At 40.5% G+C, this 27,522-nt stretch overlaps 1 protein-coding gene across 7 annotated transcripts; it reads left to right on the top strand.

The window, feature by feature from the left end:
* Positions 1-635: 635 nt before the first annotated feature.
* Positions 636-26,106, top strand: clip1a (CAP-GLY domain containing linker protein 1a). Of its 7 annotated transcripts, none has more exons than XM_086314439.1 (27): positions 644-822; positions 4,219-4,519; positions 5,123-5,658; positions 6,337-6,461; positions 6,556-6,772; positions 6,884-7,081; positions 7,169-7,260; positions 7,474-7,534; positions 9,737-9,841; positions 11,015-11,923; positions 12,082-12,198; positions 12,500-12,557; positions 12,703-12,786; positions 12,896-13,052; positions 13,209-13,374; positions 13,788-14,003; positions 16,139-18,583; positions 19,235-19,372; positions 19,496-19,602; positions 19,769-19,889; positions 20,001-20,053; positions 20,754-20,774; positions 22,559-22,676; positions 23,193-23,325; positions 23,861-23,913; positions 25,055-25,182; positions 25,457-26,106. In XM_086314439.1, exons 2-27 carry the CDS (start codon positions 4,429-4,431, stop codon positions 25,683-25,685), a joined length of 6,678 nt encoding a protein of 2,225 aa, XP_086170565.1. In that variant the 5' UTR covers positions 644-822; positions 4,219-4,428; the 3' UTR covers positions 25,686-26,106. The 7 variants fall into 7 exon arrangements, with proteins under 7 accessions (XP_086170569.1, XP_086170565.1, XP_086170567.1 ...); XM_086314440.1 differs by lacking the exon at positions 644-822 and adding an exon at positions 1,101-1,380; XM_086314443.1 differs by lacking the exons at positions 25,055-25,182; positions 25,457-26,106 and adding an exon at positions 24,533-25,045 and having other exon boundaries at positions 636-822.
* The last annotated feature ends 1,416 nt before the right edge of the window (positions 26,107-27,522 follow it).

The raw sequence follows: 27,522 nt of genomic DNA on the forward strand, positions 1-27,522 counted from the left end.
TTTGTTAAAATCTTAAGCTGTTGTTATCAGTTTTAAAGGAGTATTGGGTTTGAATTGTAGATAAGCATTTGCAGTGGATTTCTGCTGTGGATTGCCTTTTCCAACCCCTGCTTGTGGTTTTGTCACTTTTGTCTGGGGTCAAAGAAGCAATGCTGGAGACTTTTGTCTCCCTCTGCTTCTCATTTTAATGCAGGGGGAACTCTCAGGCCAGGGTCAAAAAAGGGATGCTTGAGAACCTCCGAGGGTTTGATGCGCTGGTCTGCATCCAAGGCCAACATCCGTTTACTAAAAAACTAGCTAAAATACTATGACCACCATTTTTAACGAGTTACCAATATGCGAGATGAATCAGTGAAGTCTAATTTTATTTCCTCCCCAGTTTATTGTTATCTATGGAAACTTGGAACAAAGAAGAAAAACTTTTTGGGGATTCCTAAGTCAAAATTCCAATTAATTATTTTAAAGTGTCTACTTAAAAACTAAAAAATTTAAGTTATCTTATTATTTTTTAAACAATTCCATAGTACGTCACTTTTTTACACATGGATGGCAAAAAATACTATTTTCAGTGCTTCTTTAATCTATCGTTCAGTCTTCGAAGCAATGGAGTGCTCCATCTTTCTGCACATATAATCTTTGGTCAGCTCCCGCCCCTGACGTTTCCCTCAGCCGTTGGACAGACTGCACGCACGCTGGGCTGTGCCTGCCTCCCCGTGTGTGAGTCGAACGTAGTTCTAAAAGTCATCGAGGTTCTGTACTTAGCTTGCTAGCTGTGTTATTTTTTTCCCCTCGGACGACGAAGTCTGTACATAAACACATCAGGTCAGTACTTCCTCATCCCGTTTCCGCATATTTTCTGGTCCAACAGCGGCTGATAAACACGCGTGAAAGTTGTTCAGGTGTTGTTCAGACGTTACTTGAGGTGAGGTGTTAGTTTAGCTCACTAGCTAACCAGCCCATATTGCTTGTGGTCTTAACCACCGGCTCGCTGAACCGCTTTGGGCCTCGCTGCTAGCGTTACTTAGCAACTGATCACATCTCTCTCCCCCCCCCCCCCCCCCCGGGATCCATTTAAGCCGAAGAGGTGACCAGGCACCTGAGCGCCACAACACTATACGAACATTCATTCGATACAGATGATTTTAGCTAACAATTACGTGTGCTGAGTGAATTTGTAGCAGCAGTGTGCCCTGCTGGAGCGCCGGTGACATTGCGGAGACTTTTGGACTTGTGGAATTTGCCTTTCAGTTTCTTAGCTTATGACACCTTTTTCTTTTGGGGGGCTATGTGGGAGGTTTGGACGTGGACGTGTTGAACCTGTGTAGCGCTAATGTCTCCCATTCTTAGCGGAGAAGAGCTACCATTCAGCTAGCTGGTAAGGTGAGTTAGCTGACAGGACATTTTTAGAGCAGCGTTACCAGATGTGCCACCTCATCGACAGCTCCTTGATCCGCTAGCCACTGGTAGGCAGAGGTGACAAGTCGAGTGTCCCTTACAGGCAAATTCGCTGACCTGACACAAAGATAACTGGGTTTACAGCTCAGCCACAGTGTGCAGTGTGTCAGTGAAGCTGCATTGAGAGGCAAGGGGCTCGTGAATGCTATCTTTTTAACTGTAATGTTTGCAGTGCTGTAAGAACACATTAAAGAGGTAGGAAGTCTGTTTTTGGTCATTCCAGGCCTTATTTATGTCTATTCACATTGGTATGAGCCAGAATCTTTGTAGGACAGGGGTGTGTCTGTAAAATGGCAGCAAGGTGAGGGTTGTTAAATTCAAAACAAGTGAAGTTCGAGGACACAGGATGCTTTTGGCTCTTATTCTGTACCTTTGAGGCTTTTTTTGCCTACGTTTGTCAGTGCTAACAGGGGCCTGAATAATCCTCCCTGCAGATGTTTCCTCAAATAGGAAGAGCCAGAGCTTGACTTGGCCTTGAGATGACCAAAGCAGGAGAGAGAATGTGCAAGTCATGTCAGATAATGCACACATCTGAAGATGTAAAGGTGTTAGTTTATTGCTTATGGATGCAACGAAATGCACCCTACTTGGTCTTTGTTTGGGGCAGGAGTTTAAAAGGATACCTTGGCAGCTCAAATAGTGGAAATGGGCCTGATTTAGTAGTGAAGTCTCTGGCTAATATTAATCTTGTGGAAGACCATGTGGACTTGTGTAACCATTAACTCCTTCCAACTAGTAGTGAATATACTGAAGAATTTTAAGAACTTCTGTCTGGACGTTAATTTGTTTTCATCCTGTTTTGTGTGGTGGGGGACAGTTAAATCATTTGTCAGAGCCATAACACTCATATCCAATACTTTAATGGACACTGAGCATGCAAATGTATGCAGTTGTGAAAATGGAAGTCATCTATGTTAATGGAGGTCTCTGAGAAGTCTCACTTCTGCTTTACAAGCTACTGTCTACCTGTTTCTGTTTGTTTATTTACACCAGGGGAGAGAAAATCATACTACATGTGATATAATGTGAATCTAGTTAAGAATTATACTTTTTTTTTGCATGCATCAGTGTATTAAATCTCTTTAACTTTTGCAAAGCTTGAGTATTTGGTGTTTTCCCCAAGCTACAGATTAGACTGAGTCAGTGGCAAAAGATTAACATTACTGCTGTGGGAAATTCTTCACCGTGAGAGGATCATGTTCAGCTCACAGCCTCAGCTCACCAATCAGAGCTGTAACATCCTCTGGTCAAGCTCATGTGATATTTGTACTAGAGCTTTGTGGTTTTTCTGATAGAACTAACCTTTTGCTTTTAAAACTCTCTGCACAATGAATGTAACCTCTGCGTATTGTACCACGCGTTCATGGGTCAATCAGACTAGAAAGTGCAGTCTTGCATAGACGTCTTCAGCTATAATGGCTATGGCTTCCCTGTTTTGCCTATTTTTGACCTGAGGGCTTGAGTCAGTCGTCACTCAAAGACACAGCGGGATAAAACTGGAGCACTGCTTTCAAACTGGGTCATGTCTGCTGATGGCCACCTTTCACTCTCTGCTGAGAAATATCTTGGAGGCTGCGTGAGAGCTTCCTTTCTTAAGTTGTTTAGGTAAACCTGTGTAGTGCAGCTCTTAGGCCCTTTCAGGAATGAAAGTAATGTTTGTGTGCTGCTGTTGAACATTTAATTTCTTTACTTTGAAGACGAGCGTCTTGCCTGACTCAGAAGAGATTCACGTCATAGTTTGTTTTGAAGTGAAAAACTTTTAACGCTCTCAGGAATTCGATACATGCACAGCTTGTTTCATTGTCCTGGGACGTTTCAGACGTTTGCAGTCAATGATTACAGGAATAGCTACATATAATAAAATCATTTTCTTGACATTGTTCAAGTCCTTGAGCTCCTTGTTTTCACTCATAACGTGACAAGGTAAAGCCCAAGTACAGAATTAAGTGTCAGTACACTAAATGAAAACCCTTGTTTGTATACTGGTAGAATTTCATTATAAGCACATTTCTTTGCAGATTACATACAAAAATTGTTGTGATAATTCCATACTTGTACAAACAGTGTCTCGGCTTGATGGGGACATATGCAGGGTCTTTCCCTGCCTAAGTGCATGTTAAAGGTCAGCAGATGTATAAAACATTATGATTATGATTCCACAGTCTTTGCTTCAAGTAAGTGACAGACAATTTCTGTTAAAATGGAGCGTTCAACCATTCGGCTTGTGTGCTTAGGTAATCTGACAAACAGGATAATCTGCTGCCTGTGGTCGTGTTTCTGCAGTAATCCAGTTTTATAAAAAGCTGCCAGCCAAGCCTTACATGTTGTTTGATGTCAGAATGATAGATTGAGAGAGACCCTCTGTGACACAGTCTGTGCTCTGTGGTCAAGGTCACACATTATCAGACGTTCAGATGGCACTACCACAGACTGCACGTTGGTCAGGCTGTGAAGGGGTATTTTTAGATCTGTGATGTCGTGTATGCCGAGGAACTTGTTGTCATAACAAAATACCTCCATTAACACAGCACTAAAAACAAAGTCTACAGATCATGGCTTGCAACAGGTGCACTGTTGTTTATTAGTTTAGTTAAATAAATTAAATAAATTATTTAAATAAATTATTTTTGTCAAAGACAATAAGAGTTAAAGGCAGAGGATATTGGCAGAAGGGTTATTGACCAATGAGTAAAAATACTTTAGTAAAGGTTCACAAAATCAAGTAATGTTACTTGTTTTGTTTTTCCCTCTCTCTATCAACAGGGTCCTTTTTGCAAGAAGCGCTTTTTCTCCCTTCTCCCTTTTCCTCATTTTTTTTTCTTTTTTTTTTCTTTTTTTTGTTTATTAAATTTTGGTGCGGAGAGAGAAAAAGCATTGCAATCACAGAGCAGCAGGCAGTGGTTTTGATGGTCTGGGGTCAGTCTGTATCCAGGGACGAACACAAGCCTTGTGGTTCAGATCACAGGAGGAAACATGAGCACAGCCAAGCCCAGTGGCATAAAAGTGCCTAGCAAGATAGCTCGGCCACCTGGAACAGGAGCCCCCAAGACCAACCCCAGCACAGGTAGGAATACATGTCGAAACTCATCAGCTGAGTAGCATTTGAATGCAGGTATAGCCTTATTTAAAACAATGTACATGTTTGGTGTTTTGTTTTTTTTGTGTGTGTGTGTGTGTTTTGTTTTTAAACTTACAATAAACATGAAAATTGATTCTTGAATAAATAATTAGTATATTCTTAATGCAAGATTTCCCTTTGATACCCCGTTAAGCAGCAAGACTTAAACAGATGACAGTACATTTATAGTGTTATACAAATATAAAAATTTGTTAACGCCATAACCGCATGAACGCAGCAATCTCTGTTAGCGAGTTAACGCGGATTGCGGAGCTGCAAGACTTCAACGCCGTTAGCGCAGGTAGCTTGTTAATGCGTGCAGCCCCATGCATGAGGCGATCCGCGCTAACTCGCTAACGGAGATTTGCTGCGTTAATGCGGTTATGGCGTTAACGTCATTTTAACGAGACTAACGCTGACAGCACTAATAAAAAAAAAAAATATATATATATATATATACAAGGGGTGTGCTGTGTTTGCTCTGCATTTGTGACGTGGCTCTGTGATTCAAATTAATAACTTACTACTCTCCCTCTCACCAAAATGCAGCTAAAACTGCTGTTGCAGACAAATCGGCTGCAAGTGCCAGCTCTGGAGAGTCAGGGAATGTGGAGGAGAGCTTCCAGATTGGGGATCGAGTTTGGGTGAATGGAAATAAGCCGGGCTACATACAGTTTTTGGGAGAAACGCAGTTTGCCCCAGGACAGTGGGCGGGAATTGTTCTAGATGAGCCAATTGGGAAGAACGATGGGTCAGTAGCAGGCGTTCGATACTTTCAGTGTGAAGCCCTGCGAGGGATTTTTACCCGCCCCTCCAAGTTGTCTCGCACAGAAGAAGAGGCTAATGGAACTCAGACGGCACCGACGTCCCGCGCAGCATCACCCACTCCCTCAGTCGGAAGCGTAGCCACAAAAACAGCACTGCCTTCAAGTACCGCGACAGCCAAGAAGGCCTCAACAGCAACAACACCAGCTACCCCATCTTCCAACCTTGCAAGGACAAACAGTGAATCTGTCTCCAACCTCTCAGAGACTGGATCGGTCAAGAAGGGGGAACGGGAACTGAAGATTGGTGACCGTGTGTTGGTAAAGTTTCTATAAGTAGAAAAAAAAAGTTGCCTACAGTTTTCTTCCCTGAACATTTCAGCAAAGCTACAAATATCTGAAGGTTCTCCCTTTTGTGTTTTAGCAATGTCAGCAGGGCCTTGAGAATCACATGACTCACGAAGCCCTCCTCCAGTTTTTAGGAAGCTAACAAATGAAATATGGTTGCTTTCACTTGTACTTTGAACCATTCACTTCTGAGTCAGTGAAGTAGTTTTAGTAACGTAGTACAGTCACTCAGGTCTGCTTATAGATGTTGAGTGCATTGCTTCCTCCTTATGAATTCCTTTTTTTCCCCGCACAATCACGAGGATGTGTAGCACATTAAGTAAAGAGGAAGTGTTACTCATGCCTGTTGGGCAGCAGAGGAAATATGCTCACCATTACCACATTTAGTAAACTTCCAAACTATGCTTTTAAAATAATTTAGAAATTATTTTATAAATAATTTATTATTATTAAACATTATTTTATAAATGATAAAAAATAAAATGTAATAAACACACACATACCCCACAATTCTGGCATGTTTGCATCTGTGGCTTTTATGGAATTATTTCCCTTGGGATTTATTACCAGGCAAAGCTGATTACTTTTTAGTCCCCTCTCATCTGTTAAGAGAATTAAATGTTGGCTAATCTTTGGTGTATTTCCTCTTAGGTTGGTGGTACAAAGGCAGGAGTGGTACGCTTCCTTGGAGAAACAGACTTTGCCAAAGGCGAGTGGTGTGGCGTGGAATTGGACGAGCCCCTAGGAAAGAATGATGGGGCAGTGGCAGGCACAAGGTACAGAAGCCACAAGATCTATAAACAAGTTGTGTGTAAACTCAACCACACTCCTCCTTTTATTGAACACTTTTATTATTGTGGTTGTATTCAGATATTTTCAGTGCCAACCCAAGTATGGCTTATTTGCTCCAGTGCACAAAGTCACACGCATTGGCTTTCCTTCCACTACGCCTGCCAAAGCAAAAACAACCGTTCGGAAAGTGGTGGCCACACCGGCAGGGCTGAAGAGGAGCCCCAGTGCCTCATCCATCAGTACCATGAGCTCTGTGGCATCTTCTGTTAGTGCTAAGCCGAGCCGCACAGGCCTGGTGAGACGCACTTATAAAAAAAAACAAAGAACAACAACAGTGTATTACCTGTGGCATTATGGTGAGAGACACGCAGCAGTATGAACATGGTACCTGTCTCTCTTTCTACAGCTGACAGAGACATCCTCAAGGTATAATCGAAAGATTTCAGGCACCACAGCCCTGCAAGAGGCACTGAAGGAAAAGCAACAGCATATTGAGCAGCTCATGGCTGAGAGGGACATGGAGAGGGCAGAAGTTGCCAAGGCCACAAGCCATGTTGGAGAAATGGAGCAAGAAATTACCCTGCTAAGGGATGAGCATGAGCAGGTCAGCTCAGTCACTGAGCCTGAACCACAGTTAGTTTAGTATGTATTAATTTTATCTCTTTTAAATGTTTGTCTGTGATTTTGACAGATGGAGGCAAAGATGGATCAGTTGCGTGCCTTGGTAGAAGCTGCAGACAAAGACAAGGTGGAGCTGCTGAATCAGCTTGAGGAGGAGCGTAGGTGAGTGTGGGACTAGTTAAAAATGCTCATGAGAGTAAATTAGGTCCTCTAGTTTCAATGCTGTGAGACACTGAAAGTGGGGTGAGAGCTTTGCTCCCAGTACTGTTGTTTTACAGTCATAAGGTAATAAATTTGTTGTTGGCATCGCTCTTGATCACTGCAGTTTAGAGGTGGCTTGTGCCTCAGAGGAGTAAATATGTTTCTGTTAAATAGGAAGGTGGAGGATCTTCAGTTTCGTGTTGAGGAAGTTTCCATTACCAAAGGAGACCTGGAGGTAAATACACAGCACGGATACACACCGCTGACTTCATATCTAAATTTACACTTCAGACGCAGTGGGCTGCCCCATTCACCGTGCCCGAAATTCCAGTTTACATAAACCCACATAATAAAGGGATTTAAAATGTTGGTAAAGCTAGCAAAATTGGAGTAGCTACTCCAAGGTCCAGTTTGGTAAATTTTGAATTTCAAATAAAACAAATCTTCTCAACTAGAGTCCTATAATAGAATATGGAGCATAATATATCTACTTTAATCTTACATGAGATTCACACAAGTACAGTCAAGTCAATACAATGTTTGCATTTAAACCTGCCCCCATTTCCATTAAATCACCAAATCTGACATCTCGATTTTGAAAGTGTTAGTTTTATGTAACCCCCAATTTAATGCAGACAGATAAATTATGTCATGATCTGTTTACCATTTGTTACTGGGTTGTTGTTTTTTTTTTTTTTTAGCAACTTGCATCCCAAGTTGCAATATTGAGAGTGCAGTAGCTCAGTAGTATGTGTTTCTTTTCTAATTAAAGAATTTATTTATTCCACAGTGTTGCACAGGAAACCACCTCTGTTACTCTGAAGGCATCCTAGCTCAAAATAGATGTTTTAAACTGTGGGCTACAGGGTTAGAAACTCAATTTTCCTTCTCTTTAAATGTGTGTACTAACAGTTAAAGCAGCAGATATTCATAAATAATTTTGTGTAGTTAAAAAAAAAATATGACCACCAAACTAAAAAATAATGTGTTAACTTCAAGCTGTTGAAGGTGTACTAATGTTGAGCTGTAACCCTCAGTAACCCTCCTTGTTCAGTGACGCGGTCTTATTGCTTCTTCTTCCTTCCCATGTTCGTCTTTCATGTTGGTCCAGTGCTCAGCATGGAACCACTGGAAATGCCCCCTTGTCTTTTCACTACCCAGTCACAGTCCTAATTTCTGAGCCTGCCCACTGCAACCAGGGAGGAATAACACCTATGATAAGAGTTAAAATGTAATTTAATATATGTGTTTTCAGTTTTCTAATAAAACCGGTCCAACATCCATACCACTGACTGGATATGGTGTATCAGATTGTTAAATATTAGTTTATTTTATCCATTGTATTCAATGAAGACCTGGGATAAACCATGGTCTACATACATTTAAAACTGGTGCTATTCCAATTTTCCAAACAGACCCTGTTTTTAACTTTTATTGTGTTTACATAAGATTAGAAGCAGAGCGTTTTTCTAAGTAATGCTTTATTAAGCTTCCATAAAAATCTGTACTTGTAGCACCAAAATACAGAGAAAGCCAGTGAGATCCTTTCTATTTCTTGAGCCTAAAATGTTTCTGTTACTGATTGATATCTGTTAAGTTGGTCACAAGTCTTGCACACGGTGGTCTGATAACGGCTGGTTTCTCACAACACTAAATATTTAAAGTGTGGACAGTGGCCTCATCACCAAAGAGAGAAAGCAGTGTAGGTATTGACAACACTAATTGCTGTATATAGAAAACCACAGTAATAAATGTCTTTATATTGACTTCGTCTGGTAAAATCGGACATCTTCTGTATATTAACATGCACCAACTTTGTGTTAGTGACACACAGGGATCAGGAAACTCCCAGTACTGCCTTCTCTCCACACCGTGGTGAAGTCATGTTAACTTGATTTTACTTGCTGGCTTGGCACACAGTATCAAATTTTCTGTGTATCATAACAGTCTGTGTGATTTGTTTACCAGGTGACTTTTTTTTTTTGCATGGTTACTTCTAAACTGCTTCCATCAACATACTCATCCTGCACATCCATACTACATGCCCCCGTCGTCCGCTGCTTGTTGTTTTTTTTTTCTTTTTTCTTTTCCCCCCACTGTTTCTTTGAAAAAAATCCCTATTTGCAGCTGTTTATGGCACAGCCTGAAAGTTCTGCATGGGGGTGTTTTCTCATTTCCACTCATCCATCACTATCCACACCCACCCAGTGTCCTTGCCTCAACCCTTCAAATACTCACTTGCACACACACACACACACACACACACACACACACACACACACACACACACACACACACACACACACACACTTTCACTGTCATCCCTATCCAACCCCTCCTTCCTTTCTCCTGTCTCCCTCCCTCTCTGTCTGCGTTGGGCTGGCATGTGATGGTGGCACTGGTGTGTTTTCTTCCTCTCCCCCTTGTTTACTAACAGACGCAGACCAGACTGGAGCATGCCCACATTAAGGAGCTTGAACAGAGCCTGCTCTTTGAAAAGACCAAAGCTGAGAAACTCCAAAGAGAGTTAGAAGACACTAGGGTAATGAATTCTGCTCTGCAGCGTGTTGCGTTGGGAAAAAGGCCCGTAGCCAAAAAATGTGCAGCAGTAACTGGACTCTTGCTGTATATGGGCTTGTGGTAAATGTACCCTACAGATGCATTTTTTCAGCTTTACATAAAACTAATAACCCTGATCTTAAAAACCAGATTAAATCATATACTAAAATATTAAACATCTTTGGTATGTTTAAAATCCTAAATTAGTCTGCCCTGCTTACAGTTTGCAAATTAAATGTCAAAAGTATTAGTTTCTTTTGTCACACTTTATCAGATATTAAATTATCTCAAATTCACACTGGTCCACTCAAAATCTTTTTATATTGAAAATATGGAGGTTTTGACCTCCAAAACAATAACCATGTGGATCTGACAGAGAGACACATGTTTACCTATATTTCCAGCAGATGGTTTTGTGATATCACTGCTTAACCAGACAGACAAACTCCTCCCCAGCTTGTACCAAGCTAATCATTTTCCCAGTTATCCTATACTCTCCTTTCCTGGTCCTTCCTGACATCCATTTGTCCCGCTTATTTGGTGTCCCTGCGTTTTGCTAGTTTAAAACCGTATCCACCTCCCAGACCAGTCCACCTACAGTGTTACAGTCACAGTAAATGTATAGTTTTGAGGAGGATTAGGCCTGTAGGTTTAAAACTGCACTATGTTAACACAAAAAAAAAAAAAAAAAATTTGTACCAGAGCTTGAATGGTGTAAAAGCACTATAAAATATCAGGACTACCTGAGATGTTTTTAGTTTGTGTGTCTGATAAATCACGACGTCAGTGAGGACACTTTCTAGTCTAATACTTGGTGGAAAATCTCTTGCACACTGCTGTAGCTCCATACATGCTTTCAGTGTTCACTTCCATTATTTGGATCATACCGTTTATAACCACAAGAGGTCAGTATAATGATTTATTTTCAACATCAAATGTTTTGTATCCTTCTCATTTTAAAAAAAAGCAAATTGAGGAAAAAATCTCACCCAGTAATCACTTTAAATTTCTTTAACAATTAGTTTTTCATATATTTAGCAAAAGTTAGTTATTAAATAATCTTATTAATCCTTTGTTTGTTTTTTTTAAATGTACTAAGATATTTAGTAGGCTAGTTTGAGATACATTTTTAAATAAAGATTTCCCGCTTTTAAAGGTTGCTACTGTGTCAGAAAGATCCCGTATTATGGAACTTGAGAGGGACCTTGCACTTCGAACAAGAGAGGTGGCTGACCTGCAGCTGCGTCTTGGGGTCCAGCAGGGCTCTGAGGACTCAAACTCCACTCTTTCTCCCCTCCTGGAAGAAATAAACTCTCTGAGGGATCAGTTGGCTTCTCAGGAAACTAGTCATCAAGAAGAGCTAGGTAAATACAAGGAGAAGCTAGAAGCTCAAGAAAAAATCCACAGTGATGCAGTTGCTCAGCTTCAGGCTACATCTGTGAGGCTCTCTTGTGACAAAGAGCAGCTGCAGATGCGCTTAAGTCAGGCAGAGAAGGAGAATGCTGACGCTGTTGAACTGTGGCGTTCAAAGTTGGAGGCTGCCGTTGCCTCTCACCAGCAAGCCATGGAAGAGCTGAAGGTGTCCTTCAGCAAAGGTGCAGGTGCTCAGACAGAAGAACTTGTAGAAACCAAAAGTGCACTTGAGAAGCTGAAGTTGGAGCACAAGTCAGCTCTGGAGGAGGCCGACGCCAAACACAAAGCTGAAGCCACGGCATGGACTCAGGAGTTGAAGGCGCTGAAGGCACAGGTGCTGTCTCTGACTGAGGACAAAGAGCGACTGGAGGAGTCACTTCGGTCCAGTGTTGAAAAAACAGAAGAACAGCACCTGGTGGAGATGGAAGATGTTCTTGGAAAGCTTCATGCTGCTGAACTTAGGGTAAAGGAGCTTGAGGAGAAGGAAGTGACGCTAGCACAACAGGCTCAAGACAAGGATGGAGAAACCAAAGAACAGATGGCGGAAATGGTGGCTCTGCGGAGCAAAGTAGCACAAAGTAGCCAGGAGCTTGTAGCTCTGAAAGCTCAGCTAGAGGAGGTACAGAGCCAAGGAGACAAGCAGGGTGCCAAGGTGGGTTCTTGGTAACTTCATTATCAATAAATGCTCCCTTTTTGTTATGTGCCATATTTTTCTCCTGGTGATGTGATTATCCTTGACTTGGTGTACCATTTTCATAAAATCATTGCTTTTTGTTTGTTATGCATTTCATTGCATTTTATATGTTAAAGGTTGCTGAATTAAACTCTCAGTTGGAGGGCAAACAGCAGGAAGTCCTTTCTTTACAGCAGAGTCTGAATACTGTAAAGCAGGAGAAGGATACCCTGGAACAAGAACTTGGAGGCCTGGTGAGAACTGTGACTTAATTTTTGGGTTTGGAGATATTCTCCCCAAATTGTACCTCCCTTTTCCCCACAGTTTACCTTTATCTTATTTCTCTGCTGCAGTTTTTTTTGGTTTTTTTTTTTGATATTTATTATTGTCACACAACAAATCTGCATATATATCTGCAGTAAGCTAGTGTCAGCTAATATTTACTGATCCAGTGGGTTGATCTCAGTATTGAACGCAGTTAAAACATTACATATTGGCAGTTTGTCTACCGTAGAAGTGTCATATAAAAAAACGTTTCCTAAACTTTGCTGACAGAAACAAAAGGTGGCTGAAAGCACAGAGGAGCAGACTACATCATCAAAAACTATGCAAGGTAATCTGAGTCACTCTGTGTTGAGTTACCGAAATGTTTTCACATCCCATTTTCCTGTCATCTGCTGTCTACGTTTTTAATGTGCAAAATCTTCTAGTATCAGTATAATTCTTTTGTTTGCATGATTTTTGTTTTGTTTTTGTAGAAACACTTGAGAAACTGAGTAAGAAAGAAGAGGAGTACACATCCTTGGCCCAAGAATCAGAGTCATTAAAAAGTCAGCTTGCTGGTAAGATCATTATCATTTCATTGATCGGTCTTTAAATATTGTGTGTGTGTGTGTGTGTGTGTGTACATTTTTTGTTTTAACAAAGTCATCTTTTTTTATGTTTTTACAGGGCTGGAGAGGAAGTTAAAGGCTTCAGATGAAAAGAACGAGCAGCTTTCAAAAGACAAAAACAAGCTGGAAAATGATATCTCTGATATGATGAAGGCATCAGGTGATAGTTCTGTACAGCTGACCAAAATGAATGAAGAACTCATACAGAAAGAAAGGTACCACACTTTAATTTTCCATCATTAAATATGACCTGATTACAATGTTTACTCAGAAAGAGTCGGATACTTGTTTTTCTTTTGTTTTAGTCCATGTAATTTGTAATTTATCCGACTGCTCACTACACATCCTCCTTTTCTTTTGTCATCACACAGGAGGCTAGAGGAGTTACAAAATCATCTAGCAGAGGAGAAGGAGAAGGTGGCACGCTTAAATGAACAACTCCAACAAGAAGCGTCCCACAAAGAGCACGAGCTCAAAGAGACTAGAGAGGCACATCAGACTGAAATAAATACCCTTCAGGAGAACATCACTACTTTGGTTAGTCACAAAAAATATGTTTTGATGTATATTTTGAGTACATATGTTGAGCTAGCATTTTCAATGCACACATCTATTTTTAGAAATGCTCACAGCATCTTTATTTCACTAACCACAAAACACTTCATTTAACGTCAGAGCGGTTAACTTATGGCAGGAATTAATCAGCCTGTTCACTGGTGAACTCCTAACTGCAAAAAAATCTTGCTCTACAAACCTTTTTCTTTTCTTTTCTTTTTTTTTAAACTGACCCTGAGCCTTTGGTTAACTTGAATCCTTTTATAAAGTAACATACTACTTATTACTCGATGTAAATTATTCCGTTAAAAACATATTCTTTTGACATGAGCTGCATCAAAACAAGGCAACAAAAATTTTATTGTTGTGTCCCTTTCTTGTTCCCTGTTCTTTAGGAGAAGACTGTTAAACAGGGTGAGACCTTGGTTGAGGAGCTCAAGGCCTCACAGAAGAAATCCCTCTCTCAGGTGTCTGAGCTCCATGCAAAGGAATTTGAAACACTGCAGAGTCAGGTTGACAAGTTTAAGCAGGAACTCTCCTCCTCCAAGGACAAAACCCAAGAGCTAGAGAAGATGGTGTCTGAACTGCAGCCATACAAAGAGCAGGCCCAGGTAAGTGCAAACACCTATTGGTGCATTTTTATTTTTGGCAATTTGGTAGCCTCAAACATTAAAATGGTTGAAACGGAAACGATGAGGAAGATGTATTTAACTGTTTTGGGTTTTTCGTTGTTGTTGTTTATTTACGTTTTGCCATACACATTATTTGTTTTGAGTTGCTAATTTTCCCCTCACATTACAGTTAATAACAAGCCCTACAATCAAAGGCACCATGGGTTGCATGCTTGCAGGGGTAGAGCTTATAAAATTCTGTCTGTATTTATAGATGGTTTATACTTATTAGTGGAAAAACATTCACATAAAGAGAAACGATTAGTTTTAAATGCTGTGCACATGGATCGCATGTTCACCTTCAGATGAATCTGGATTGCCATGGATTTAGAAAAGTTTTAAGAACTTCAGATCAGGATGACATGGATACAATTACAGACATAAACCCAAAATGACGAAGTTATTGTCATAGTAAAAATCTGCTTGTTTTTTTCTTTTTTTTAAAAATTTGAACATTTCCACTTTTCAAAAAATTGATTTGTTTGTGTCAGTGCTCACTTAAAAAGTTTATTTTACATTAATTAGTCGTGAGATGGATGGTTACAATTTTTTTTGTTTATTTCTTTTGAGTTGCAATTTAAACTTAGTGTACGCACAAATAAGGCAATCAAGATGTGATTCAAGACTTTGAAATCCAACAGTTGAACCAAAGTTAAGTATTCATGTGTTCTAACATGTGTTTGTGAATTCTTCAGTTATGTTGCAAGTCAAGTTACTATATATCATTCTACACTCAGTAAAAGGTTAATAAATTTAAATTTTAAGGATAATTTTTGATACTTTGATACAAATACAACCACACGCTTCAGAATCAAGTCGGCAGTAGAGCAGGGCGATATGGCCAAAAATATTTATCACGATATGTATTTGAAAATTTGCGATAACGATATAACTGACGATATAATTGATGCAAGACAAAATACAACTCCACAACATTACTAGCGCAAAAATAAAAACCCCATCCATTTATTTTCAATTAAACAAGCAGCTGTTTTTTTTATATGCATTAAAGCTATATAAACATTTAACAGTGCAAATGCAAATTCCTTGCTGAAAGTTTAACCAAAAGGCATTTCCAGTAGAAATGGGCTGACATATCCTGAGCATAACCATGTATAATATCCACTGAAGTTAAAAAGAGGTGCTTTGCAACATTAAACTGCAGTGTGCCAAATAAAAAAGTCAAATATGTATTTTTCGTACCATAAGGTGCACGGGATTATAAGGCACATTAAGCGAAACAAAGCAGTCAGATAAATCAAACTTTATTCAACTCATTCTTCTTGCTTCCTCCACTTCTGTACCATTGATTCATTAATGCTGTATTCTATCACAGCTGCTCTACCATGTTGTTGCAGTATATTAATGACTAACCTCGTATTGTGGGAGGATTATCTCAGTTGTTCTCCTGACTGAAGTTTGGCCTGTTTACAGCATCCTGCCGTGCGATTGCATTTGTCCCTAACCACCAGGAACCCTCACGTTAACTTTTATCGAGGGGAAAAGTGTTAGCGTTCTGTTTATGTTACGCTAACATAGCTGTGTCACTAGTGATCACGTAGCACATCATTATATACCAGCTAGCCCAACTTCAGTAACCCTACAAACGTCACTGCTGTTTAGTTTCCTGTCTTCATTTATGTTGGAAGTGATAGCAGAGCAGTACGTTTGATTATTTTTCAGAAATCTCTCAGTCAGAACATGCTATATCATGCTTAGGTAACTAGCGAGCTAACTTCTGCTAGCTTCCTGGTAACTTCTAACTCCGTTAAATGTAATAAATTCTGTGTCATCAATCATATCTTGATTGCTTCATCTTAGATGCACTGTTCAAGTCGTATTCAAAGAAAGCAGAAGTGAAAATGTTCTGCCTCTTATTTATATATGCATATCTTTTGAAAATCATTGTGGTGTAAGCTCTGGTTTGATCTTTTGCCATTTTTGATGCTTCTGCAGCTTAACCTTTCCATTTGCACATGACTGATATCCATATCTGCTTGGTTTATTTTGTATTCATTCATTCCTTGCTTTGGGTATTCCCCTCCCTTTTTTTCTGTCATCTTTTGTTTTCCCAGTGTTTTTCTGCTGAGCTTGACTCCTACAAGCATGACGTTGAACAGTTGTCGAAAAAACTGGAAAAGCAAAACCTAGATCTGGAAAATATGTATAAGGAAAGTGAGGATTTTAAGGCTGAGAAAGGCAAACTGGAGAAGCAGCTTTCAGATGTTCAGGCTAAGCTTTCTGCCCTTGAGATTATTCACCAGGAACTTTCAGTCCAAAATAAAGAACTACTTACAACCAGAGAAAAGCTAACAAAACGCCAAGAGGAACTGCTCGCCACTAAGAAGCATTCAGATGTTTCAATGAATGAGGAACTCGACAAGCTCAAAAGTCATCTTCTAGAAGCACAGACTGAAATCAAAGATCTGAAGCAAAGTAAAAGTGAATATCTGGCTCAAATTGAGGAGCTTCAAAGACAAAATGCAGAGAAGAATGATTCTATCCGAAAGCATCAACAGGACATTGAGCAAATACAAGCGAAAAAGAAGCAGCTACTTGAGGATTATGAAAAAGTCTGCAAGGAGAGAAACCGGCTTGAAGAGGACCTTAATGAAAGCAAGTCAAGGCTGACGTGTGAGAAGGACAATCTGATTTTGGAGAGAGATTCTGCTAGAAATGCTAAAAAGTCTCTTGATGCTAAGAATGCTGAGTTGCAGGCAAAACTGAAATCCTTGAACTTAGAAAAAGAAGGTCTCACAATCAAGAACACCCAGCTCCAAGCCCTAGCAGAAACGCTGACAAAAGAGAAGGCAGAGATGTCCTCTGAAATCAGCGCAGTTGTGGAGGACAAAAAGAGCCTTCAGACTGTGAAGGAGGAGCTCCAGAATAAGCTTAGTATTACAAAGAAAAACATGGAGAGCTATATCCGTGAATGTGAAGAACTTAAAATCTCAAAAATGAGCTTGGCCCAGATGCTTGAAGAATTCAAGACAAGCAGTCAAGTGACTGATTCTGAAAGGATTCACTTGCTACAGGAGAAGGAAGACCTTCTTGCAATCCAAAGACAAACCTCTAACAAGAAAGAAGAGCTTCTCAGAGAGATACAAGAATTAAAGGAAAAGCTTCAAGTATCAACAGAACAGCTGACCCAGACCAGAGAGAAATTTGAAGAAAGGTTAGCATCTGTTGAGCAAGAGAAGCAAGCGCTTCGTCTTCAGAATTCTGAAACGGAGATGGCTCTCCATGCTTTACGAAAAGAGAAGATGAGCCTGGATTCAGCGCTGGAGCAGCAGAACATGGACTATGAGCGTTTGGCTGGGGAGAAGGAAGAGTTAGAAGAGAAGCACACAAAGGCCGTATCTGACAAAAGTGCTCTTTCTCTCGAACGTGATAAGCTAGCTAATGATATCCGAACAATCAGTGACCAACTGGATAGTTGCTCCAGAACTAATGTTAACCTTATTCAGGAGAAGAATCACTTATCAACAGTGCTGGAGGAAACCGAACTGCAAAAAAAAGAGTTTGAAGCCAAGTTGACTTCTTTGAAACTGGAAAAGACTGACCTGCAAAATGAACTGAAGAAAAAGTCCTCTGATAATGAAATGCTTAAAAAGAGCAAAGCTGAACTCAGTGAAGAGCACAGTAAACTAAAACTGAATTTTGAGAAGGCTAACTCTGAGCTTGTTAATCAGGTAGAGAAACTGACAGAAGAACACAAACATCTTCAGTCCTTACAGACTGAAGCAGAGAGAAAAGTGCTGTCCTTGCAGAAGGAGAACCAGGAGCTAGTTCAGGAGATCCAGGAGTTGAAAAGTCAGATTAATTCAGTCTCCGATGCCAAGCGCGTACTTGAGACCCAGCTGCAGACTGAATCTAATGAGCGCAGTAAAACGGTGTCTGACCACGATCTTCTTTCCAAGCAAATTGAAGAACTACAGAGAGCTTTGTCCAAAGTTGCTCAGGAAAAAGAAGAGCTTTCATACAACTTCAGCAATGCTGAGGAGCAAAAGAAGGCCTTCATGGTGGATGTGGAGGCTTTGAAGGCACAACTGAAGCGCCAAGAGCAAGAAAATTCACAGTTAACAGAAGATAAAGACCAGTTACTATCGAAGCTGAAGGAGCTGGGCAGACAGATTATCTCACTGACCACAGAGAAGGATGAGCTGTTAGCCAGCCAGTGTAAACTAGAGCAGGGGATTTCTTCCCTCCAGACGGACCAGGAGAACTGGCTTGCAGAGCAATCAAAACTTCTTGAAGAGTTGAAGTGTTTGCAGGTTAGTCAGGAAAAACTACGGGTTGATGTTAAGGTCCTACAGACAGACAAAGAAACTTTGGAAAAGCAATATCAAGATGCTGTAGCCGAGGTATCTGCTTCCACTGCTGTAAAAGAAAAAATTTCCTCCAGCATCGCACATTTAACAGCTCAGAAGGATGCCCTCCAGGTGGAGAGGGATGAAGCCACCCAGCAAGTCAGGAAACTGGAATCACAGCTAAAAAATGCCATTTCTAAGCAACTTGAGGTATTTGTCCTCCTGTAGAAATCACTGATTAACACATGTTAGAACGGCTGGGGCTATGTCACCCTCTCACTGCATGCCTGCTGGTTTGTCGCACTGTCCCTCTGCTCTTTATGTCTTAACACTTTCCATTTACTAACCAGTGTTTACCTCTTTTAGCTCCCAGCCTTAGCCTGTGGGTTTATAACGTGATCTGATGTTGGGCAAAAATTCCTGTTGATCATATGGTTATGTAGGTGTCAGGTGATCTGGGTCCTGCTCAATGATAAGTGAGAAATGCCATAATTTAAATAGTTGACTGTCTCTTCCACAAGACAATCAGCTGTCAGTGTCCGTTCTGAGGCCACAGGATTTAAGTCTTTATGTAGTAATTATGTTTCCTCATTGTGAAATCTTCATGTTGTTCATTTTTAGGCACAGTTGGATTGCAAAAACCTGAGGTCTGATAATTGTCGAGCTATTTGAGGAAATAAATTTAACATGTAGTTAATTACATTTTTTTTTAAAATTGCTGTCAAAACAAATCATGCATTACAAGTAGTTAAATCTGATCTGCACATTTCTAATTCTATTGTTTTGGTTGAAGTAATTTGGTGTCCTAACCAACAATGTGCTGCTTTTAATTTCAATCTGCGCTGATCATTTGCCATTTAGGCTGCAGAGGCCTCTGGCAAGACAGCCGAGGCTCTCGAACAGCTGACAAAACAGAAGGCCGTGTTGATGCAGCAGAAGAATGAAGTCCAGTCTTTGCTGGACGAGCTGCAGACGTCCAAGCAGGAGTTGGAAACACAGGTAAAAGATGGGATTTTGAAGAGAAACTTCTAATAATGTGGCTTTTTGTATAAAGTGATGGTGTGAAGTAAAAAATCTTCTGATTGTATTTATCTCCACCTTTTGTTGTTTGTTTTTTTAAAGCTGGAAAGGCTGAAGAAAGAGAACTCCAAGTATCAAGAGGACCTTAATGTATCCAAAGAACAGCTTTGCACTGAAACTCAGAGGAGCAAAGGTTTATGCCAGGAAATGTGAGTACATCCTCATCCTCAACTGTTTTCTGTTACAGAAACATATCATATTCATATTTTCAATCAACTAAATAGCATATTATTGTAAAGATATGAAAAGCCAGTGTATGGTCTGTTTGAGTTGAAAAATTACTTGGATGAGTTGAACAACAATATTTTTCTCCAGTGAGGAGCTTAAAGAAGCGGTCTCTGTGAAGTCGCAGTCCCTGCAGACGCTCCAAGATGAGAAAAACAGACTGACTGAGGAGCTCGATGATAAACACAGAGACCAGAGTGATGTTGTGAAGGTTTAAACTTTATTCTTTGGATACAGAGACCCACATGATTCTGATTTTTAAATTCAACTGACAGTGACTGAATATTAACTGTTTTGTGTGTTTTTTTTCCCCCTTTGCCAGCTTAAGGATGAGCACTCAAAGCTCAAAAAACAGTTGGAAGAATTGAAGCAAAGGTAAAATTATTCACACCTGCATTACGTGATTCACGCAAAGTGGACCTCATATGTTTTTTATAATCAGACCACTTACAAATATGTAGTAAACATCACTTGATGATTCTTGCTTTTGCAGGAAAAGTTTAAAAAAATCTTCTACTTAATTTGATATTTCTTTACACTTCCCTCATATACACCTTTTACCAGAAATGTATATAGACTCTGGTTTGTACAGCTTGTGATTGACTAAATCCGCACTAATATTAATAATAGTATCATTTGAATATTCAGAGAAACAACATTGCTATAATCTTGCTGCATAACCTTTTAATATCCACCCTCATATTACTGATATGACAGATGCATTTGAGAGGTGGCGCCCAGCCACCAGGTTCAAAACAAGCCTAGATGCAGCCAGTGACAGAAAGTAAAATATTAAAATTCAAATAGTAGCCAAATTAGCTTCTTTTTTTTTTCTTTTTTTTTTGTCAGACAGACAACTGAGGAAATCTATTGTTTCACAGTGGCAGATAATGATTGATCATTTGAAGTGTTGGTCATTGAAAGCTCCTTTAGTAGAGTGCAAGATAAAAATGTCGTGCTGGGAATGAGGAGGTCCACTTTAAAGCCTTTTATAAACAGCATAAGCACGAATGACTTCAGCTACTAAACATCTGAACTGATGAATAAGTGAATATGCTCTTCCTTTCCTTTAAAGCCTGCCAAATAATGCCTTCAGGTACTTAATGCTTTTTAATATTACTCCATGTCAGTCATGTCACAGCGTAAATATACATTCACTGGCCAATTCATTAGTTACAAACTGAGCATCAGAATGAGGAAGAAAGGTGTTTTAAGTGACTTTGAACATGGTATGGTTGTTGGTCTGAGTATTTAAAAAAACAAAAAAAACCTGCTGTTCTGCTGTGATTTTCTCACCCAGCCATCTCTATAAGATTGATTGATTGATTTATTTATTTTAAACAAAAAGGGAAAATATCCAATTAGCAGCAATTCTCCGATGAAAATTCCTTGTTTCTTCCAGAGGAGAAAGACCACACAGCTTTAAGATGATGGAAGGGTAACAGTAATTCAAATAACTATTTGCTACAAGCAAGGTATGCAGAAGAGTGCCTCTGAACACGTCGAACCTTGAAGCTGATGGTCTACAGCAGCACAATAATAATAATGGATTGCATTTATATAGCGCTTTTCGGGACCCCTCAAAGCGCTTTACAATACCACTATTCAGTCACTCTCACATTCATACACTGGTGAAGGCAAACTACAGTTGTAGCCACAGCTGCCCTGGGGCAGACTGACAGAAGCGAGGCTGCCATATTGCGCCCCTCTGGCCATCACCAGTAGGCGATAGGTGAAGTGTCTTGCCCAAGGACACAACGACCAAAACTGTCCGAGCCGGGGCTCGAACCGGCAACCTTCCGATTACAAGTGAATGACACTAGGTGTCGGTCAGCTAAGAACGGGAAACTGAGAAAACTTGCACGGACTCAACAAAATTAGACAATAGAACAGGGGTGTCAAACTCAAATACACAGTGGGCCAAAATTCAAAACTGGAACAAAGTCGCGGGCTAGCATTAATATTTATTAAAAAAAAAAAATCTTCCCCCAGATATAGGAATGAATCTTTTCTTATGGACTCAAATAAGTTTTGCTGGAAAACTGAATATGGAACAAGCAAAGCTTAATATTAAACAATATATATATTAGCTATATAATACCAGTAGGCCAGCTCTAATAGTAATTTGGCCCGCGGGCCAGAGTTTGACACATATGCAATAGAAGGTGGGAAAAACACTGCTTGGTCTGAGTCTGAATTTCTGCTGGAAAAATTCAGAATGTAGGATCAGAATTTGGTGCAAAAATCATAAAAACATGGATCCATCCTGCCTTGCATCAGCAGTTCAGTTTGGTGACTGTGGCGTAATGGTGTGGAGGATATTTTTTCGGCACACTTTGGGCCCCTTGCTACCAAGTGGGCATCGTTTAAACACCACAGCCTGTCTGAGTGTTGTTGCTGACCATGTGCATCACTTTATGACCACAGTGTACCAGTTTACTGATGGCTGCTTTCAGTGTGACAGCACCATGTCACAATACTCAAATAATCTCAAACTGCTTTCTTGAACATGACAGTGAGCTGCTTTTGGATGTGGTGGGAAAGAGATTAGCATCATAGATGTGCAGCCACACATATTCCAGCCACATTTTGAATATGTACCACTAAGAATTAACACAGCTTTGAAGACACAAGGGAGTCCAACCTGGTACTAGCAAGGTGTGCCTAATGAACTGGCTTGTGAGTGTATATTGACCACATTTCTATAAACCTGTACAAGACACTAATGCTTGTAATTTATCCTACAGCTCCATCCCACCTGCATGACATGTTGTTTGTACTGGATCTCAGTTTTAGCGTTGTCTTCAGTACATTTGCTGTCTTACAATTTGAAAATTTTGTCCATAGAAATAAACTTTTTCCATTTGTCTCCTGAAATAGTGAGAGCGCCTTGAAGGAACAGCTGGATAAGGAGAAGGCTGCCCTCCAACAGTCCATCCATAAAAACGGTGCCTTAATCTCAGAAAAGGACCAGCAGGTGGAAAACCTCAAGAGCGAGGTAATTTATTTTAAGTTGTTATAGCAAATCATAGCCAGGGGAAGGATGTTGTTACATAATTCTGAAGCACAAACTTTTTCATCTGATTGTTGCTGCAATTCCAAGTGTTTGCTCCAAGGAACATTTTTATGTCAGCTGGCTGTTAAATGCCATGTGTGGGTTTCAGTGTCATTGTCACAGTTGGTATAGCTTTTAATTGGAGGTTCGAGGCACATTTCTTCAAATTCAGAGGCTAGAAACAAGAAGTTACTTCTAGGTCATAAAGTGTGGCCACGCTTTCTGCTTAAAAATGAAACTTGAAAGTGCATCTGTGAAATGCAAGAAACATCTGGAGGTGGTAACACATTTCTGTTATGCTTTCGTCTTCTTATTTTGAATATACTCTCAAATCTTGGCTTGAAGATTGGCTGAGATTGTATTTGTACAATGTTTGTTTATTGTGTACTATAATGCTGAAAAGAAACGTTTCAGTAATTTAATATCACGGGTTGTTTTGTTTTGTGTTTTTCATCATAGCTGGCTGTAGTACGCGGGGAAAGTGCCTCAGTTAAGACACTGCAGGGTACAATTCAATCCTTGGAGCAGGACAAAGCTACTCTACAGGCGCGTGTGCAGAGACTCGAGAAGGATCTGACCGTGGGGCCCGTTGGTAAGTCCTCGGGCACAACAGTGCACAGTTTCAACATAGCCAGACTTTCTTTGTGTCACCTGGCTCAGATAATTGAAATCAGAATGGTTTTCTTTTGGCCTCTGCTTCGGGCTATGTGTGTTTGTATTTATTTTTTTATTTTTTTATTTTTTTAAAAAGGGGGGGGGGGCATTTGATGTGTAATTTCCTACAATGATGCACCGCGTGCAGCACCACTTTCTTCTGCCATGTTAGTCATTTACTGTTCAGCAGATTAAATGTATAAAATGTATTCCTTCAGCAAAGAGTCTGTATAGCATGTTGAGGAAACAGAGTAAAAGGTCAATGGAAAATATGCAATAAAGGTTGATTTTAATCCAAAACTGCACAAACATGCTTACGTTATGTAGACTGTAATTGCTGTGGCGGTCTAGCCAGGTCCACATACTTCATTAATCCTTTAATCTCTTCTTGTACTGCAGCCATTCGATAGCAGCAGAATTAATGAAACTTGACAGTGCGTCCATCCAAAGGTAAACTAATTTCTGTTTTCCAGGTGATGCAGTGTTGGACCAAATGAGGGAGGATAAGGAGACTGCAGAGAGTCAGGTGTGTACTGCGGCACTCCCGATTGACACCGGTGAACAGACTGAGAGTTTTGCTTTGTCTATTTTATTCTTTTAACACATTCAGTGTAACAATGCTTTCCTACCCTGCCCGTTTGGGGCAGCTGTATGGAAACAGACTTCCTGAATGCTGTTTGTGAATGACTGGGCCGTTTGCCAATGCAGTACTACTAAATGACACTATGTTTTTGTTTGTAGCAACAGGCTATATAGTGGATTTTATAGTTCTGTTGACTCATTTAATTCTTACAGTATAATGTTTTGTGGAGGTGAATTTAGTGGAGTTTAATTTCACTGAAAGGATTTGAAGCTTCCGTCATCCCAAGCTCTACAAGGATGACTGATAAAGCCAAACAAATTGGTAACACACTTCCATCGGGTCACCTCTGTGAGCGTGTTTTCAGCTTCACGAGTTTCCCTCCCATGTTTATTCTAAAAATGTTATACTGTAGTACGTGTCTGTGATGACTTGAGCGTGTTGTCGAGCAGAAGTCCTAATTTGAATTTCACTTTCTTTTCTTTTTTTTTCTCCTTCTCTTTCTTTATTCCAACTCTTCTCCTCTGCCCTGTCTCTGATGTTGGCAATGCTGCACCACCATCAGGCAGCGGTTTGTTATTGTTTTCATCAGCTTCACTTGTGCATGTTTGTCCATCACTGTGGCTCTTATGTTTCATGTGGTCGAGTCACATTATTTGGTGTGAAAACTACAAATGTCCTCCAAAGATGAATCGAGCTTGATTTAAGCGTTCAGTGAGCGCTCTGTTAAGATTCAGAGGTTTTAATTGGCAGTCATCATAAGCGAGCTTTCTTTGTGGCTCATTTCAAGCTTTGATTCTTCTTTGATGACTCTCAGTAGCCACTCAGCACCTTCTTTTTTTCTTTGTTTTTTTGGTTTATTTGTTTTATAAGGGGGATTTGATTTTTGGGAATATTTAGTGACACGTAGTTACTGTTGTCGTAACATCACCATAGTTACTGTCCACATTGTTGTAGCAATCAAAGCCTTTGAACAGTACAATAATTCTAACCCCCATTGTTTAAAATTATTAATATGTTAGAAAATGTTGTGCTCATTGTTCTCCGGGGGCAGCCTTGATGCTAATGTTGTGTGTTTCCTTTACAGATTGATTTCCTGAATTCAGTCATTGTGGACCTCCAGAAGAAGAATCAGGAGCTCAAGGACAAACTGGAAAAAATGGCAGCTGCTGCCCTTAATGGGAATAATCCAAGCGAGCTGGATAACTATGACGGGTTAGTCCGATTCACAAAAGAGCTTCTCGGGTGTTTAAAATGATGTTCGCTGCGTGGCAATGACTCTTAACAATTTCTCCTTCTCCTTTCCTCCTTTTCTTCTGCTGCTTCTCCATTGTTTTTGTTCATGATTTTCTCCTTTTGTTCCTCCTTTTGCTTCTTTCTTCTTGTCTTCTCCTTTTTTCTACCTTTTCTCTCCTCTTTTTTTCTTCCTTCTTTTGCTTCTTCTTTGTCATTTTATCCTTCTTCTTCTACTTTTTCTCCTGCTCCACAGCCACGACAAGCAGCCTGCAAAGAAGAAACCTCCTCCGAGGCTCTTCTGCGACATCTGCGACTGCTTTGACCTCCACGACACTGAGGACTGTCCTACGCAAACGCAAATGCCAGACTCCCCTCCACACACCACCTACCATGGCAATAAGGGTGAGGAGCGGCCCTACTGTGACATCTGTGAGGTCTTTGGGCACTGGACTGACTCCTGTAACGATGACCAGACCTTTTAAAGCCTTTTTGCTTTGTTTTTTCTTTTTCAAACCCTCATTCGCACAATCACTATATTTGCACACCATTTTGGATTACGCTGTGCTTCTGGGGTCCTAATTGTGCGTGTGTGTATACATTTTGTATGCTTTTTTTTTTTCTTTCTTCCAAGCATCTTTGTTGTCCACACCACCCCTTAAGCGCTCTTAGGGGAGAAAGGTTTGGCAGAATCTCTCCATTCATTCAAATAAACTGCTACACATGAAATAAACGTTTCATTTGCAATTGTAAATGAGTTTGAAGGAAAAAAAAATGTTTGCTATCTTGGGTTTGTGTGAGTGAGGGGCTAATGTAAGTGGATGTACAGTGGGGCAAAAAAGTATTTAGTCAGCCACCGATTGTGCAAGTTCCCCCACCTAAAATGATGACAGAGGTCAGTAATTTGCACCAGAGGTACACTTCAACTGTGAGAGACAGAATGTGAAAAAAAAAATCCATGAATCCACATGGTAGGATTTGTAAAGAATTTATTCGTAAATCAGGGTGGAAAATAAGTATTTGGTCAATAACAAAAATACAACTCAATACTTTGTAACATAACCTTTGTTGGCAATAACAGAGGTCAAACGTTTACTATAGGTCTTTACCAGGTTTGCACACACAGTAGCTGGTATTTTGGCCCATTCCTCCATGCAGATCTTCTCGAGAGCAGTGATGTTTTGGGGCTGTCGCCGAGCAACACGGACTTTCAACTCCCGCCACAGATTTTCTATGGGGTTGAGGTCTGGAGACTGGCTAGGCCACTCCAGGACTTTCAAATGCTTCTTACGGAGCCACTCTGTTGCCCGGGCGGTGTGTTTTGGATCATTGTCATGTTGGAAGACCCAGCCTCGTTTCATCTTCAAAGTTCTCACTGATGGCAGGAGGTTTCGGCTCAAAATCTCACGATACATGGCCCCATTCATTCTGTCCTTAACACGGATCAGTCGTCCTGTCCCCTTGGCAGAAAAACAGCCCCATAGCATGATGTTTCCACCCCCATGCTTCACAGTAGGTATGGTGTTCTTGGGATGCAACTCAGTATTCTTCTTCCTCCAAACACGACGAGTTGAGTTTATACCAAAAAGTTCTACTTTGGTTTCATCTGACCACATGACATTCTCCCAATCCTCTGCTGTATCATCCATGTGCTCTCTGGCAAACTTCAGACGGGCCTGGACATGCACTGGCTTCAGCAGCGGAACACGTCTGGCACTGCGGGATTTGATTCCCTGCCGTTGTAGTGTGTTACTGATGGTGACCTTTGTTACTTTGGTCCCAGCTCTCTGCAGGTCATTCACCAGGTCCCCCCGTGTGGTTCTGGGATCTTTGCTCACCGTTCTCATGATCATTTTGACCCCACGGGATGAGATCTTGCGTGGAGCCCCAGATCGAGGGAGATTATCAGTGGTCTTGTATGTCTTCCATTTTCTGATGATTGCTCCCACAGTTGATTTTTCACACCAAGCTGCTTGCCTATTGTAGATTCACTCTTCCCAGTCTGGTGCGGGTCTACAATACTTTTCCTGGTGTCCTTCGAAAGCTCTTTGGTCTTGGCCATGGCGGAGTTTGGAGTCTGACTGTTTGAGGCTGTGGACAGGTGTCTTTTATACAGATGATAAGTTCAAACAGGTGCCATTCATACAGGTAACGAGTGGGGGACAGAAAAGCTTCTTACAGAAGACGTTACAGGTCTGTGAGGGCCAGAGATTTTCCTTGTTTGAGGTGACCAAATACTTATTTTCCACCATAATTTACAAATAAATTCTTTACAAATCCTACCATGTGAATTCATGGATTTTTTTTTTTCACATTCTGTCT

Source organism: Aulonocara sp. 'chitande type north' Nkhata Bay, linkage group LG12 (genome assembly GCF_057382095.1).
Source record: "Aulonocara sp. 'chitande type north' Nkhata Bay isolate Kocher_YH1m ecotype deep benthic linkage group LG12, A_spYH_male_GT1.1, whole genome shotgun sequence".
In the NCBI taxonomy this organism is placed as follows: domain Eukaryota; kingdom Metazoa; phylum Chordata; class Actinopteri; order Cichliformes; family Cichlidae; genus Aulonocara; species Aulonocara sp. 'chitande type north' Nkhata Bay.